The sequence below is a fragment of the Molossus molossus genome, unplaced genomic scaffold, assembly GCF_014108415.1.
Source record: "Molossus molossus isolate mMolMol1 unplaced genomic scaffold, mMolMol1.p scaffold_m16_p_4, whole genome shotgun sequence".
Taxonomy (NCBI): domain Eukaryota; kingdom Metazoa; phylum Chordata; class Mammalia; order Chiroptera; family Molossidae; genus Molossus; species Molossus molossus.
The window spans coordinates 57908318-57923692 of record NW_023425377.1 but is presented as its reverse complement, the minus strand read 5'-3'; the positions used below and the strand labels follow the sequence as shown (position 1 = coordinate 57923692).

General features: G+C 45.8%; 1 protein-coding gene across 2 annotated transcripts in view; it reads left to right on the top strand.

Moving 5' to 3' along the window:
• DPYSL2 (dihydropyrimidinase like 2) overlaps positions 1-15375 on the top strand; it is a 149945-nt gene that overhangs the window by 122608 nt on the left and 11962 nt on the right. For both annotated transcript variants that reach the window (XM_036240655.1, XM_036240656.1), the window contains exons 8-10: positions 5399-5519; positions 13809-13965; positions 14446-14587. In XM_036240655.1, coding sequence (XP_036096548.1) covers positions 5399-5519; positions 13809-13965; positions 14446-14587 — 420 coding nt within the window. The remainder of the gene's footprint in view (positions 1-5398; positions 5520-13808; positions 13966-14445; positions 14588-15375) is intronic.

Genomic DNA, 15375 nt, shown 5'->3' with positions numbered 1-15375 from the left:
CATTGTATGTGATGGAGAATCAGTTTCTCTAAAGTAGAATTTATGGCCTTTCAGTGCTTCTCAGGAGTTGGTTCCTTAATAAAAGGTTCAAAGTCAGGTGTTTGAGGACTTGGCTCAGAGTAAAGAGAACTTTGGGGAGTCTGCTGGAAATGAACAGACTTTCTCTTGACTGGAAGTAAGTGATGGAACAGGGTTGGATGCAGAGAAGGGCAGATAGACAAGAGGAGTATGAATGGGAGCGGGGCCCCCAAATCTCAGAACTTTAGAACTGAGATGTTTCGGCTGAATCTGGGAAGTGTCTACATTAGGGCCTGTGGGTGCAGCAGATGTCTGTTTCCCCCAGAGTGAAAATGGATTTACAAAAGCTGAATCAAAGGTTCTGTCAACAGGCTGCCTGGGGTGGGTGGGAGTGAGGTGGCAGAGCATCCACGGCCTTTTTTTCTCAGGCTTTGGGGAAGGGTTGAGGCTGGAAAAACAGAAAGAATATAAGGCAGAAAGAAGTGAAGGTGGGGCCACTCAGAATATCTTGCATTGAGTGTTCACACTTCCTTGTTTTGCCCTTCCTACTGCAAACTCACTCACATAGTCACATACAAAGACACACGTAGACACACAGTCACACACATAGATAAGGACACAGTCAGACAGATAGGAAGAGACAGACATAGTTATAGACACAGAGACACACAGACACACATGCTGACACAAGCAGTCACAGACACACACACCAGGACACCTTCAGCCCTGTTTGAGGCCCTGAGGACATTTTCCTTTCCCTACAGGAAAGGACAGAAGCTGTTAAATTTTCAGTATTGCATGTTCCTCTCCAGACCATGTGATATAGGTCCTTTTATAACCATGCTACTTTCTCAGGTGTGCTAAAAAGCTGAAGGTGGGAGCAGGAGCCATCACGAGGGCGAGGGAGGAAGGTGACTTCTTTAGGCCCCTGTATTAGCTGCAGGGAGCCCGATGCTATGACTGGCTGGTGGAGTGATTCAGGGAGGCAGCCTGTAGGAGAAAGGGAAACAGTCTCAGTAGCTGAAGCTAAGAGCACCTGAGGCTGGTTCATGCACAAGCATGCACACATACACATGCACAGATACAAGTGCACACATATATATACACACACGCACACATGTATGTACACACGTACAAACACATATGCATTGATACAATGCAATGCTCATACACATGCACATTTACACATATGTACACACACCTATGTAGAACCTATCTTACACAGACACCCTGAAGATTCCTTTCTGTGGCTTTGTTTCCCCTTCACAGCTTGCCTCGGTGACCATTGTGAACAAATTTCCTTGGATAAACCTGTTGGGGTGGGAAGGATGGCATAGGCCATGATGGCCCTCAGGCACATCCTCCTTAGAATTGGTTGGTCCTGCATTCAGTCTTGAACAGTTTTGGAATCAGGTCTTTGAGCTGCAAGGACTCCAGGAGAGGCAGAGGAGTGACATGGCTCTCGTGTGCTTTCTTTCTTTTCCTTATAAACCCCATTCAGAGCACCCAGAGGTTCCAGATCCTGTCCCAACAGTTCAGATTTGAGCTTTATAACCATTCTGTGAGGGAGACACAACAGAACCTACTTTACATGTAGACTGCACAGCTTTATCCAGGGAATCCACTCATTTTCCACTGCTTGTGTGTGATGCTGCCTAGAGTTGTGCAAAGCCTTTATAACCTATGTGTCTCTTATAAAGAAATCACAGTGGAGGGATGTTATGATTGCCGAGTGTCAGAGAGCTGGAAGGTGCAGTGTTCTGCCTACTCCCCAGCACCCTCCTATCTTGTATACACGCTTGCGTACCAACACACAGACTGCCTCATGGGAGCCCCGGCTCAGTGTCGAGCCAGTGGGCCTATGCAACCAGGTGGTGACACCTGGGCAGGACTTAATTACAAAGTTTCCTGTCATCTTCATCCAATTGGTTGGCCGAGGAGCTGCTCCCACTCTGTTCCAACAACTGTACAGGTTGCAGAAGATGGTGGCTCTGAGAAAGCAAATGCTACTCACCCTGTCACATGGGGCTGTTTCTGTGAGCCATGTGCTTATAAATTTAGAGTCTTTGTGGGGCTTGCTTCCTGCTCTCCCCTATTGTCTGCTCGGCGTCCTCAGATCCCTGCAAACCCCAAAACAGAATGCAAAGCCTGCCCTGGGTTCACCGGACAGGCCAAAACTCCCAGAGGAGCACTGTTCTAGTTGCCATTTTGACCATAAAAATCAAGACCATTTTTCCATGATTGACACAGGAGACTTCTCTTGTAGTAGTTGTTGCTCTGAGAATTTCAGAATCCACAGCAGTGGATTAGAAGGCTTCTTTGGAGGCTGGCCGATCCTGGAACGCTCCAATATGGGGAGCTCTTGGCTCCTTTGGGAGGGTCCCCTTGTCTCATGAGGGGCTGCTGTTGGGGGCTTTCTCTTCTGTCTGCTTTCCAAGGTCATCCTTTTCTCAGCTGATTCAGAGGCACCTGCCCTCTGCCAGGCACAGGACTTGGTGCCTCTTATGACAGCCTGTCAAACGCCAGGCACATCCGACACCTTCGCCCTCGACTACTGGTGATGATTTCATTTTGTTGCTGGGGATCTGTTGTATATTAGGCCCTACATGAATGATAAAGGTAATAAAACATAGAGCCATTCTGAGGGAACTCAGCTTCACAGTTCAGCTAGGGAGATGCTGCTAATACATAGGATATGGTAGTTCATGGCACACGAGAATGTAGTTCCGGCCCATTTGGTGACCCGCCGCCAGCTTCCTGATGGTAGTCGTGTGCCGGGACTGCACCGAGCCTTGCTGCCCCTCTCCGCTCTCCCGAACCGTGGGAGGCCACCCGGGCCTTCCCGTTTGCAGCTGAGCGGTTAAACGCAGAAATCTAGAAATCACCCAGTGATCAGTGGTGCCCGAGCATTGCATGTTACAATTAAGGTCCTGTGAGGGGAAGCGAGATGAATGATAATGTGACCCCTTCTGAGAGGAAGAAAGAGGAAGAAGAAAAGTAACTAGGTAGAATCAAGAGTGTAGGGGCTCTGAGTGAATTACAGCCGTGAGACTGCCCCCGGGAAGAGAGTGGGGACTCGGCAGTGACGATGATGAAGACTTCTTTACTGGGGAAGGAGCTTTATAACGGCCTTGGGGAAAGGTGTGCCAGGGTTATGCAGACGGGGGTAGAGAGGGGACTGAGCATGTTGTGTACTGACACTTGTGTGTCCTAGAACTGGTGTGTATATTAACATTGTTGTGTGTACTGATACTTTGTGTGTTCCTATATAGTTTGCTTTCCTCTCTGCACGTCGGGATGCCTCATCTTTAAAATCAGAAAGCAAGGCTAGTGACCCCTAAAACCCTGAGAGCTCTGCAATGAGGCAAATGAAAGTTTTTATTTTTAACTCTAATACAATGTTTATAATGTTTTAAAGCAGTAATATTTAAAGTAGAGCTCAGTGTGTGTAAGACAGTTTATGTTGTATGTCAGAGGCACACACCTGTACACACAGAGGGTAAAATGTGGATCCTTCCATGGTTCTGGGTGCAACTGGAGAGTTGGTATTTAAAAGACCTTTCTCTCCACAAGGTAACCTTGTAGTTTGGCCTCTGCCCTCACTCCAGGCCTGTGCAGGGCTGGGGTAGGTGAGGGGACAGAACCTCACAGCAGTTGAGCAAATCCAGATGGGACCGTGGGACCCAGATTCTTTAAACCAAAGCCAGTCTTCTTGGAAGCCAGTGCTCTTGAGGTAGGGGCCCAATAGAACTGATACTTTCACTCCGTTTACTCCCTAATTAGGGTGGTAACTCATTCCAGTCCAATCCGCACCCATTGCTCCCATGCAGTTATAAATAGTGCCTCTATTCACTTTCAATGTTTCTGGTTGGGATAATAAATTGGGAAGTCACTGGCACTCCTAGGAAGCAGTGAGGAGTCTAGGGGAGTCCTTTTCACTGTTTAGTCTAAAGATTTTTGAGGTGACTGCAGAGATGCACGATGTCTGTCCTCAGTGCTACCCAGGCCAGAGGCACTTTGGTTGTAACTGGAGCCAAGGGGAAAGAGAGAGCTGATCATTTAGCTATTCTAGGAATTAAAAACATTTGAATGTTTAATGAGCTTTTTTCAAGAGCCATTATGGTTTGTCTTTAGATTTCTAGACGTTTCTCTTCACATATTTGATGCCTGAAAGGACTAACATGAGAGAAGTTGTCTTAGTTTATTAAATTAGATTACCAGTTAATGCAATTATAGAACTTCAGTTCTTGGCCAAGCTTCTCTAGAGACTTGGTTAGCTAAGATGATTTGGTAAGGAGTTCAGTCATTTCTTGTGAAAAAAAAATCACAGCTCTTTATGGAATAGCGTAGTTTTAACCATTAACATAAAGTGAAGTCATTTATTTGTTCAGTAAACATTTTTGAGCACCTGCTGTGTACTGGGTATTAAGTTGGGAACTACTGAGGGTGGGCAATGGAGGATACAAAAGAATGAGTAACACCTAACCCTGTGCCTCAAAGAGTTGAAGCCACAGCCTTTTGCCATGATTTAAGAGGGAGCAAAAGACTTTTTAAGATCTATCATTTCACAGTTTTGTTTTTTCAGTTGCCCATTCTACTCATACATGGCTGATTCCTTTGTAAGATATAACTTGTTCTAAGTAGTCTTACCTGATCAGGTATTTAATAGTCATCACATGGGGTCTCTGAAATCTCATCTATTGAAGCATTGGGTTTAAAGAATCAGATTATTAATTAGAGCAGTTCTTTCCCATCTTGTGCTGAAGGTCGTACCAGTCTGTTGCTGGCCATGGTCATGTTTTACATACAGAGGGACTTTGGTTTGCACAAATGCTGTCTGTTCTATCCCCAGAGCCCTTGAGGCCACATTGTCCCTTTGGTAGTGCTGGCTTTCTCTGTGGGCATCGAACAGAAGCCCAGCACAAATGATCACATCACTAAAGGTCATGACTCAAGACCATGCAGCTGGAATAAATGTGCTATAATTGGGAGCAATGCTTTTGTGCATGGTGGTTCTCAAATGTTAGCAAGCATAAAAACCACCTAGAGTTGTTAAGACCCATATTTCTGGGTCCCATTTCCAAGAGGTACTGATCCTGTGGGTCTGGGACAGGGCCCAAGAATCTGCATTTCTTATAGACTCCTGGCTGATGCTAGCCTGCAGACCACACATAGAACCATCCAGGAGGGCCAGGAGGGAATGCCCCCTCACTTCAATTAATATACAGGGCAAGTCACATCCCCCTTCTATAGTGCCACTCAGAGTAGAACCTTGAGGACACAGGGATCTCCCATCTATTTTAGCCTTTTTTGCAGGGTGGAGGGTAAAGATGAGCTTGTGGAGTGGGGACAGTTCTCACATTCAGATGCTCTTCTGTAGGTTGAGGCTGAAGCCGTGAATCGTTCGATTACCATTGCTAACCAGACCAACTGTCCCCTGTACATCACCAAGGTGATGAGCAAGAGCGCAGCCGAAGTCATCGCCCAGGCCCGGAAAAAGGGTAAGTGCTGCTGGTTCAGAGGAGAGGAAGGCTTCTTTTCCAGACCCTCATGCCAAGTAGTCTGCTTTCAGCACATTCTAGCATTAACCTACTTACAGCTGAGCAAGGCAAGGAGCTCCAGTTTCTCTCTCTGTCCCACTGCTGTTGCCTTGTCCGTCTCTATTTCAGTGGTTCTCAACCTGTGGGGCGCTACTCCTTTGGGGGTCAAACGACCCTTTCACAGGGGTCGCCTAAGACATAACAGTAGCAAAATTACAGTTATGAAGTAGCAACGAAAATAATTTTATGGTTGGGGGTCACCACAAGACGAAGAACTGTATTAAAGGGTCATGGCATTAGGACGATTGAGAACCACTGCTTAAAGCTGTACACAGCATAGAGTGTGTGGGCACATTTCCCTCCTGCCACCCCCTTCTATAAAAAGGTTGGTTTTAATTTGATGCAGTCTAAATAAACTAGGCACATTCACAGATGACATCAGTTTCCATCTGCCACAGAATCATCCTTCTGGGAAACTTTCTGTTGCAAAATGCATTTTCCCTTGTGGCTGGTACTGATTTCCGCTAGGGTAAGAGAGACTTGTGGGGGCGTGGGGTGGGGGATGTTGCTCTGGATGTGTCATGTCCAGTCCTTCTGGTGCCCAGGTCACTCCCTGTACATTATATTAATGTATGCTGGGCTGAGGCTGGCTCTCTTATTACTGGGATTCCATCGAGAAGGTTCTTGGAAACTAATTTACTAAGTGCAGCTTTCAGAGCCTCTTCCCTGGGCACCTTATTTATTATGGATGCAGCAGAGCCCAGCTGTAACCTGCCCTTGGCAGTAAGTTTAGATCACACCATGTGTTCCTTGATTGGGAATGTAGCTTCATGCACAGAGCCTGATCACATATAGTGGACTCTGAAGGTGACTCTTGGCCTGATATGAACATTAATATCACATCAGGGCCTTTGTCTCTCCTTTCCTTCTTCCTTCTTTCCTTCCTCCCAATTATGTTCCCCACCCTTTTGCCTCTCTGGATCTCTCCAATTTTGTATTTTTTCATTGCTTCTATTTCTTGTTCTGTTATTCTCTCCATCTCTGTGTCTCCATTTCTCTCTTGATTTGTGTCTTCTTTCTCCTGGTCTCTTTATTTCTTTTTGGTCTCTCTCATTCTTCTATCCCTTTATTTCTCTCTCTCTCCATCCCTCTTTTTCTGTTAATGTGGGAGCAGTTTGACTTCTGTGGTTTTGTTTCTAGTTCTCAGTGGGCTGGGATCCACATGTATAAGGAGGACTAGGATTTTCTTACCGATGGGCGACTTGGGGCAGGACCTAGAAGAAGCTGCTGAGTCACCTCTGAGTCAGCTAGTCCCAAGAAAGGATATTTTCCAGAAGGTTCTGTTCCCTGGAACTTTCTTGGGGCTTCTTTCCTCAGGCTCTAGATCAAATCAGGTGGCTGCTTTGCCATCTTCCTAAAGCTTGTCCTCTTCCTGGCAGCTGGAAGGAGTTTCCTTTTTGAAATAAAAGAACATTCACCTAAAATAACTTTATGTACTCAGAATGCGCTGTGAGTTGTTTCTAAGAGACATTGTGGATGATGACTGTTAGAGACCCTCCCTCCCCTGGGCCCTCTGTCACCCAGGCACCCATTTGTAATACAGCCAGGCACATGTGGGAACCAGCCTTAGCACCCACCACTAGTCACAGCTGCTGCTTCCACGTAGCATGGGGACAGTGGGCACAGTGTCTGAAAAGGGGAAGACGGGGTAGCTTATCTCATTTGTTTTAACAACTATACTCTAGCCAGATGATAATAAGAAACAAAAAGTTAAACATTTAATGTAATTTTAATATAATAAACATTTAATTTAATATAATTTAAAAACAGAGGCCTTGTTTTTTAATTCAGACTTGCCCAAATTGGAGGATGGAAGAGTCGGGCCTCTCACCAAACCTGGGTCAGGGTAGGTAGAGCTGCCTGGTCTGGGTTGCAGAGTGCTGGGCTCTGGGCCAGCCCTGGCAGGTGCACTGGAGATCCTTCTCTTTTCTGTGCCTCAGTTTTCTCATTTGAAGATATGAAGCTGGAGTTTGTTATTGTACAAACCAGTCCTATTCTAATACTCTGTGACTCAGTGTCTGATGATGTCCCTCTGTTGTCTTTATGACTTTGATCCTGTGTGAGTATTAGGGTGTGAGCGTGAAGAAAGGACTACTTAAGTCTGTTTATTCCAGAACCTTCCAGGTGTAAGTCCCAACTGTGCCCGCATCACATTCTTGCTAACTCTGTAGTCCGTGGAAGCCTTTGATTCAGAGAAACTTGAGCTGCCAGAAAATCTCCAATGCATTCGGGTGCTTATGAGGAAGAATGAGAAATCCTCACTGGTTTTTTAGGCTCTTAAGACTCTATCTTGTTGGAACAGCTTTGGGAGGTGGTCCAGCAGGGGTCGTTGTACTTTGTTTTACTTTACAGCCGAGTAAATGGGACCTCGGAGCTGGCAAGTGGTGGAGATGAGTTTTGATCATTGCCCATCTGACGTCAGGCCATGAATATCAATGTTAATATCTGACTTCATGCTTTGAGATTTTTTTAATATGGGAAATGTGACAATCTTCTAGTCAGTATCTGTTGGGGTTTAGTTCCTCAACAAACTTGGTAAAACTGAAGCCTGATGGATAACATGGATCGAGAAGAAGAATATAAGGCTGCATTAAGCGTTCGCATTCTGGGAGCAATATCCTTTCCTGGATCAGATGCCAGGCCCACTGTGCACTAGCACATGATGCCAGGCAGGGTAGGTGTCATCTCTAGGTCACATTTGTCCATCTGCAAGGAGAGGGTAGTGATAGCGACTCATCACACAGGGTGACAGTGATGCTTAAATGAGATACTGTTCATAAAGATGTACATAATAAGTATACCTGCTTCAATCATGATTGATGAGTGAAGGGCTGGTTAGAAAATCACAGGAAAGATGCCTGCTGACCTAGGGCAAGGGTTTTCTGCTAAGGATTCTTTTCTTAGGTAGGTTCTAGCCCCTGGAGGCAGGTGTGAGGCCAACTTTCTGCTGCTCCATTTCTTCATCTATAAATTGGAGAGATTTTTTATTTATTTAAGAGCTTTTAGTATTTGCTTTTACTGTGTGATACTTCAGGCCTTTGTGCTACAGACGAGAAATGGTCTTAGCCCTCAGCTCCTTTACCAGAGAGGAGGGACATAGGCAGAAAGTCACAATGGCAAATGGTCAGTGTTACCAAAGAGATGCAGCCAAGTGAAGGCAGAGCACAGAGGAAGGCCCACCACCTATCTCAGGTTGTGGAAACGGACTCACTATTTCTCTGCAGATGGGAGCTGCTGAAAAATCATAATCCTACATTTTCTTCTCTTATTGATCCCCATATGTTAGCCACCCAGAGACCTGCTGGTTCTAAATCTAAAATGGGGTGTTTGGGTAAGCAAGGATATGAAATAAAATATAAATGAGAACTATTTTCACATGCCCACTTGACCTACCATGACCACATGTTCTTCCCCAGAGACAGATTAAATCTGCCTCTTTAATCTGTGCTATCCAGCAGGACAGCCTGTCACCATCCCCATTCTTCAGAGAAGGAAATGTAAACACAGCCAGGACCAGACTACCTTGAGCAATTTTTACTCTTCAAAAGAACTTAGACATTGGTCAACTTAATAGGCTCATATCATGAAAGAGAAACTGAAATGTGGAAATTGAATATTTTGCTCCCCAGATCATTCAGCCCAGGAGAAATGGAACCTAGGGTTCTAGACTCCTGGCCAGCTCACTCTCCACTGAGGACCCGCTGTGGCGATTTCTCTGGAATGGCTCTCAGACTGCATTTTGTCCATATGTGAAATCCAGCGAGGCTGCTGATGCTTTGTGTGTGGGTGGTAGTGTGTAGGGTGAGTGCCTGACCTTACCTGGTAGACAGCCTTCTTCGTTGTCTTCCTCACCCACCATTGTCACCCAGATGCAGAAATGTTCAATACAACTGGTGGCAGCTGAGGGATGTTAAACCCTATGTGGTTATGGGACCACGAGGACCACCCTACTTGGGGATGAATCCTCAGTGTTAAGCTAATGCACAACGTAGCAATCTTGGACACAGAGTGGCACACGATTTGACGTGTGAATGTTAGGCGAACATGATAACCACTACAATATGGAAATGGATTGGCATGTGCATGTTATAAAATCTCACCAAAATTTGTGTTAACAACAGCTCTTCAAAAAAACAGAACTGAGAGAGAGAGAAAGAGGGAGGGAGGGAGGGAGAGAGAGAGAGAGAGAGAGAGATTAAGGAATTTCATGAAGTTGTGGACACTGGCAAGTTTGAAATTTGCAGGGTGGGCCCAGGGGTCTTGGAGACTTGGGGAAGAGTTGATGTTGCAGCTGGAGCCCCAAGGCTGTCTGGAGGCATAAATTCCTTTCCAGTCACTGCCCTCACTTTAACAGCAGACACTTTAACAGAGAAGTTGGGAACTCAGTTTGCATTTGTAATACAGCCACTGGTGAGTCTGGGTTTAGTTTCCAGCCATCTGAACCCTGAGGCAACTGCAGATAAGGATCTCCTTCGGGGCAGACAGAAACTTTGGGGTCATTGCTGTGGCACTTGGCCCTTGGCTTTTGGGCTATGAGTTTGAATCCCTGAGCTCACCCTTTTCTTTCCTCACCATTGTCCAGCATAATTAGGAACAACTAGCCAATCTCCTTTTACTGGTTGACACAAATGTTCTCAGGTATCAAACACATGGTCAACCAAAACAATGCTTAGAATAAGTAGCAGGAGTATCTGGTGGTGGCTTGTGCGCAGCAGGGGTGCTCTCTTCACTACTGGAAACAAGTCATTCGTGCCTTTAAGTCAAATCAGATTAGAGAACCAATTCCACAAACCCCAGACTCATTCAGAGAACTTTGATTCTCTTCCTCTGGAACCATTCTTGGTACCAAAATCTGACAGGATTACTTATGGATGGGTCGGACTGTTGGGTTCTGGCACAGACTTAGAGAGAGACAGAGAGACACAGAGGTAGAGAGACAGTGAAGCACCAAGAGATGTTGAGAGAGACCCAGGCAGCGTTTAACTGTGCTTTTGTGGTTGTGGGTTGAAATACACGTACTTGGTTTTCCATTGTTTCTACTCTGAAGTTGTTCTGCTTCTCGTTCATGGAGGAGCTGTCAAACATTTCTCAATCCCAGCTTTACATTTATTCCTCATGAATGCACTCAGTCCTCAGGCTCCTTGTGAATAAACGACACCCCACGGCCCTTACAATTCCAGGCTTGTCTAGAGAACCTGCCAGCTGCTGGCTCAGGGTCACATCCTTCAGTTTAGACTTTCCCTGGAGAAGAAAACCAGAAGATCTAACTTCCACCAGGAAAGCATCAGCAGTGTGTTCAGAGGAGTGCAAAACAGCCAGTTGAGCCTATTCCGTGGTTTATTATTATTAGTGGTTGTTTCTGGCATGCAGTCAGTGGTGTCTGTGGCCTGACTAAGGTTCAGAAGCTCATCCATGGCTCGCACAGGTACAGTGTGTATAAAACGCAAGGGGCACCCTGGGCAGGCTGCGTGCCATTGGTGCTGGGAGGCAGGCCCCCGTCTGTGGGCCCACACTCCCCCTGGAGGTGGGGATCTCCCACAGGATGGTTTAACTCCTGTCCTGCCTTTGGGGATTGAAGAAAAGGAATAAACTAACAGATAGCAAGCACCTTGGAACCGCTTGGAATCTGAACAGGACAAGGCAGAAATGAGCCTCAACATGCCTTTCTCCTTCTCCAAGCGCCCCTGTCTCAGCTTGGTCTCGGCTCAGGAGTCCTGGGTCTAAGGAGGCAGGTCTGGTCAGCATTAGCCTTGGAGCTCTGACCCACTTCTGGATTTTCCAGAGGTTGGAGGCTGAGTTCATTTTTTTGTGGTGAGTGCATGTTCTGTGTGCTGAGAATGGGGTCCAGCCCAGGCACCAGCTCCACACTTGACTGCGGCTGTGTATCACAGACTGAGATGATGACCACAGATGAGGGCACTCATATGTGTGGGATTCAGGGTGCATTCAGGAACCTACCCTCCTTGTACTCAAGTTTCCCCAAAGCAGGACCAAAGAGCAGATTCAGGTTGAGGATGAGCAATAGCAAGTTACAGGGAAATTAGGAAACTGTTTATGCTTGATCAAGGATTTTTCAAAGACCAGTAAGCCACTCTTTTCTTTTCCAAGTGGTTCTGTTCTCTTGAACTTTTTTATGTCAACAAAACCAGGAAACCTTTAGGGTTATGAGTTCTTTGTTTTCCCAATGACCTGTACCAACCTTACCCTTGTGCTATGACAATAGCCAGCAGGAACATCAGACCTGGCTGAGCAGAAGAGCTACAAACCCAAAGCTGGGAACGGAGGCCCTGTGAGAACCACCAGTACTGTGAGAACCACCAGCAGGTGCTGGGTCTTGCTCAGCCATTTGCTTTTCATAAACGGACTTGGCAGCATCCAAGGCCTTCTTGTTATGCAGTGTTTTTCTGCTTTGGGATGAGCTGGAGCTGTTTACAAAGCTGGCTCAGACCAAATGCTCCCTGGGAGGCTTTGCGTAGGTCAGGAACTCGAGACCTTGCAGGTGATTCTGAGCAGTGACCCTTTTTCTCTTGGGAGCTTTCTTCTGGGTGAGGCTTCCCTTGGGTTTGGAGCCCTCCCTCCGGCTTCTGGATTGTTAATGATTTCTCCAAGTGAGCTGCCTGCTGTGGCCTCTAACACTCCCTGGCTAAACAGGGACTCCTCTATGAAATTCCTGAGACTGGAGAGGACAGCTGGGAGGAGCCAGCTCACTGCAGCAGAGAAGGCTTTGTGGTTTATCAAGAGATAAGGCCTTGGAAAGGCTGTGGAGAGGAAAGGAAACACATTCTTGACTGAGAAGTGTTTGGTCCTGAGGACCCTATGTTTGGAGAACAAAGAAGGATTGGAAAGACCACTGTAGGGATGGGGGTAGCCCTGTGGTAGGAGGAGGTGAGGAGAGGTGAATTCCTGGTGGTCGTAAGGCTGGCCTGACATAAAATTCTAGCTCTGATGCCTTTCATTAATAAAAGATTACACCCTTTAGTCAACTTAACACATTTATTGAGCGCCTCCTATTCACAGGCAGATTTATTTTCTTCAGGGTATCTCCATCTAGTGGAGAATCAAAAAATTCAAATGAGGTAGTTATTGGATTATTGGAGTAGAGAACAGGATTGAGTTTTGGATGATGTTTATGGGCAGATTAACTTTGTTAGACTGCCAGACAGTGAAGGGCATCAGATGTGTCAGTGAAGAGTTTGTTTTTGTCCTTGAAGGCAAAATGCTCCTTGGGAGGATTTTTTGCAAGGACATAGCCTGGGAAGATTATGTTTTAGGAAAATCACTTTGGGAGTGTCATGGAGAATGAATGGAGAGATAGGGAAGGTTAGCAAAGCAAAAATAAATCTGAACTCTGATTGGGAGGCTCTGTTGGAATGAGCTGGGGAGAAATAATGAAGGATTTTTAAAAAATATGTTTTTATTGATTTTTTAGAGAGAGAGATAGAAACATCAATGTGAGAAACTTTCGTTGGCTGCCTCCTGCACACCCCCTACTGGGGACTGAGCCCACAACCTCAATCCTGTGCATGTGCCCTGACTGGGAATCAAAGTGGACCTCTCAGTCCACACTCAGTCCACTGAGCCACACTGGCCGGGCAATGATGAAAGATTTTAGGGATGGTACGTGGAGTGGAGGAAAAGATGTATTTCATGCATTAAAGCATTAGCATTTGATGGATATAAATGATTCCCACCTTTCTGGCTTGTGCGTGATGGACAGAGAAGACATGATTTGAGCATCAGGGAACTGACATTCTTTCTTGACAATGTATTAATAGAGCTAGAGTAGTCTTCTGGAAGCTCTGAAATCTCAGTACTGAACTGTGCAAAGTCCTTTGTTTCTCTTACAAAGTCGGCTGTGAATCTGGTAGTGTTAAGGGCAGCTCCCTTCAGTCTGAGAATGATAATAGATTTGAGAATCAGTAGTGTAGGAAGTGGGACATTTGGGATCACCTAGGGAGAGTGTGTTGAGTTAGAAGAGCAAGGTCCCAAGGCTAGCTCTTGGGGAACACACTTTGAATTGGTGGCTGAGGTATATGACCTCCTCAGGCATCAGTGTCCTCACCTGTGAGAGCAGGTGGGCACCTTCTTTGAAGGGATGGCGAGAGTCTGACATGCTGCAGGCAAGTGGCTACTCCCAATAAGGGTGGTTTCCTCACTGCATGGAACTCAATGCTATTGTTCTGTTGTCAGGAACCGTGGTGTACGGCGAGCCTGTTACTGCCAGCTTGGGAACTGATGGCTCCCACTACTGGAGCAAGAACTGGGCCAAGGCTGCTGCTTTTGTCACCTCCCCACCCCTGAGCCCGGACCCGACCACTCCAGACTTTCTGAACTCCTTGCTGTCCTGGTGAGTCTTGGTCACTTGTTCACACTTTCCATGCTCAGTTTTTGCTAAGACCCAACATGACCTGGCAGGTTACAATGTGGTGGGCAAAAGCAGGCTTGCAGACAGGCAGAGCCTTGTTCTCCAAACTCCATCACTAACTGGGAACAGGGGATTATCACTTTGACACTGTTCTTGGGGGGGGGATTCAGAATGAAAACTTGGACCATGTTGAAAGTCAAACAAAGGGGATGAATGAGGTATCAAAAGTATTTTACTGTGGTGCAGTGACACCCATAAGATGCCTCACAAAATAGGTTTAGATGCACAGTATTACACTGAAGCTTCAGTATCATGTCATATCTTTCCAAATTTCCTATCTCCTGAAGGGAGGATAGGTTATTTCAAAAGCTATCTGTGCCCTGGCGAATTAAAAAATACATTGAAATTTGATGATTTAAAGTCAAAGATTAGTTAAAAGGTAGTCATATGTTTTCCTTCTAGTGGAGATCTGCAGGTCACTGGCAGTGCCCATTGTACTTTCAACACTGCCCAGAAGGCTGTAGGAAAGGACAACTTCACGCTGATCCCTGAAGGTACCAATGGCACCGAGGAGCGGATGTCCGTCATCTGGGATAAGGCTGTGGTAAGGAGCAGTGGTCTCACTCATGAGCTGGTCTCAGCTTTCCCCTGCCTCCTCATCTGAGGGCCATGGGTCTTATGTAGGCCTTGAAATGGCAGTTGAGAAAATTCTAGAAGCTGGTACTTGTGTGACAATATTTCTTAGATTTGGAAATCCAAGACAGTCCTTATATAGGTAATTTCGTCCTAAATATTTCATATATGTTTTTTATCATTATCATCGTTGATCAGTCGAGACTAAAAAAATACCAAAAATTCAGAGTCTTTAAAATGTGACTCTTTTGATCAGTCAGGAAAAATCTTCCTTAGCAACCTGGTGACTTTCTCAGTTAATTTTCTATTGGAAATGGACTCAATTTTCTTAAAAGTGTTTTTTTTAGGGCTCTCTGGGCTTAGCATTTCTACCCACTACAACTACAGGCTTTTGTTGAGTCTGCTTTGAACATACATTGACCTTTTTTAAAATTTTCATTCATTCATTCATCCATCCATTCATTCATTTATTCATTTTATCCTCACTCGAGGACATTTTTTTTTTGCCTTCATTTTCAGATAGAGCGGGAGGGAGAAGGGGAGGAAGAAACAGAGAGAAACATCAATGTGAGAGAGACACATCGACTGGTTGCCACCCACACGACCCCAACCGCGGCCAGGGACAAACCGCAACCGAGGTATGTGCCCTTAGCAGGAACCAAACCCAGGACTCTCCGGTCCATGGGCCGATGCTCTAACCACTGAGAAAACCAGCCAGGACCTTTTTTTTAAAACAATATATTTTTATTGATTTTTTTT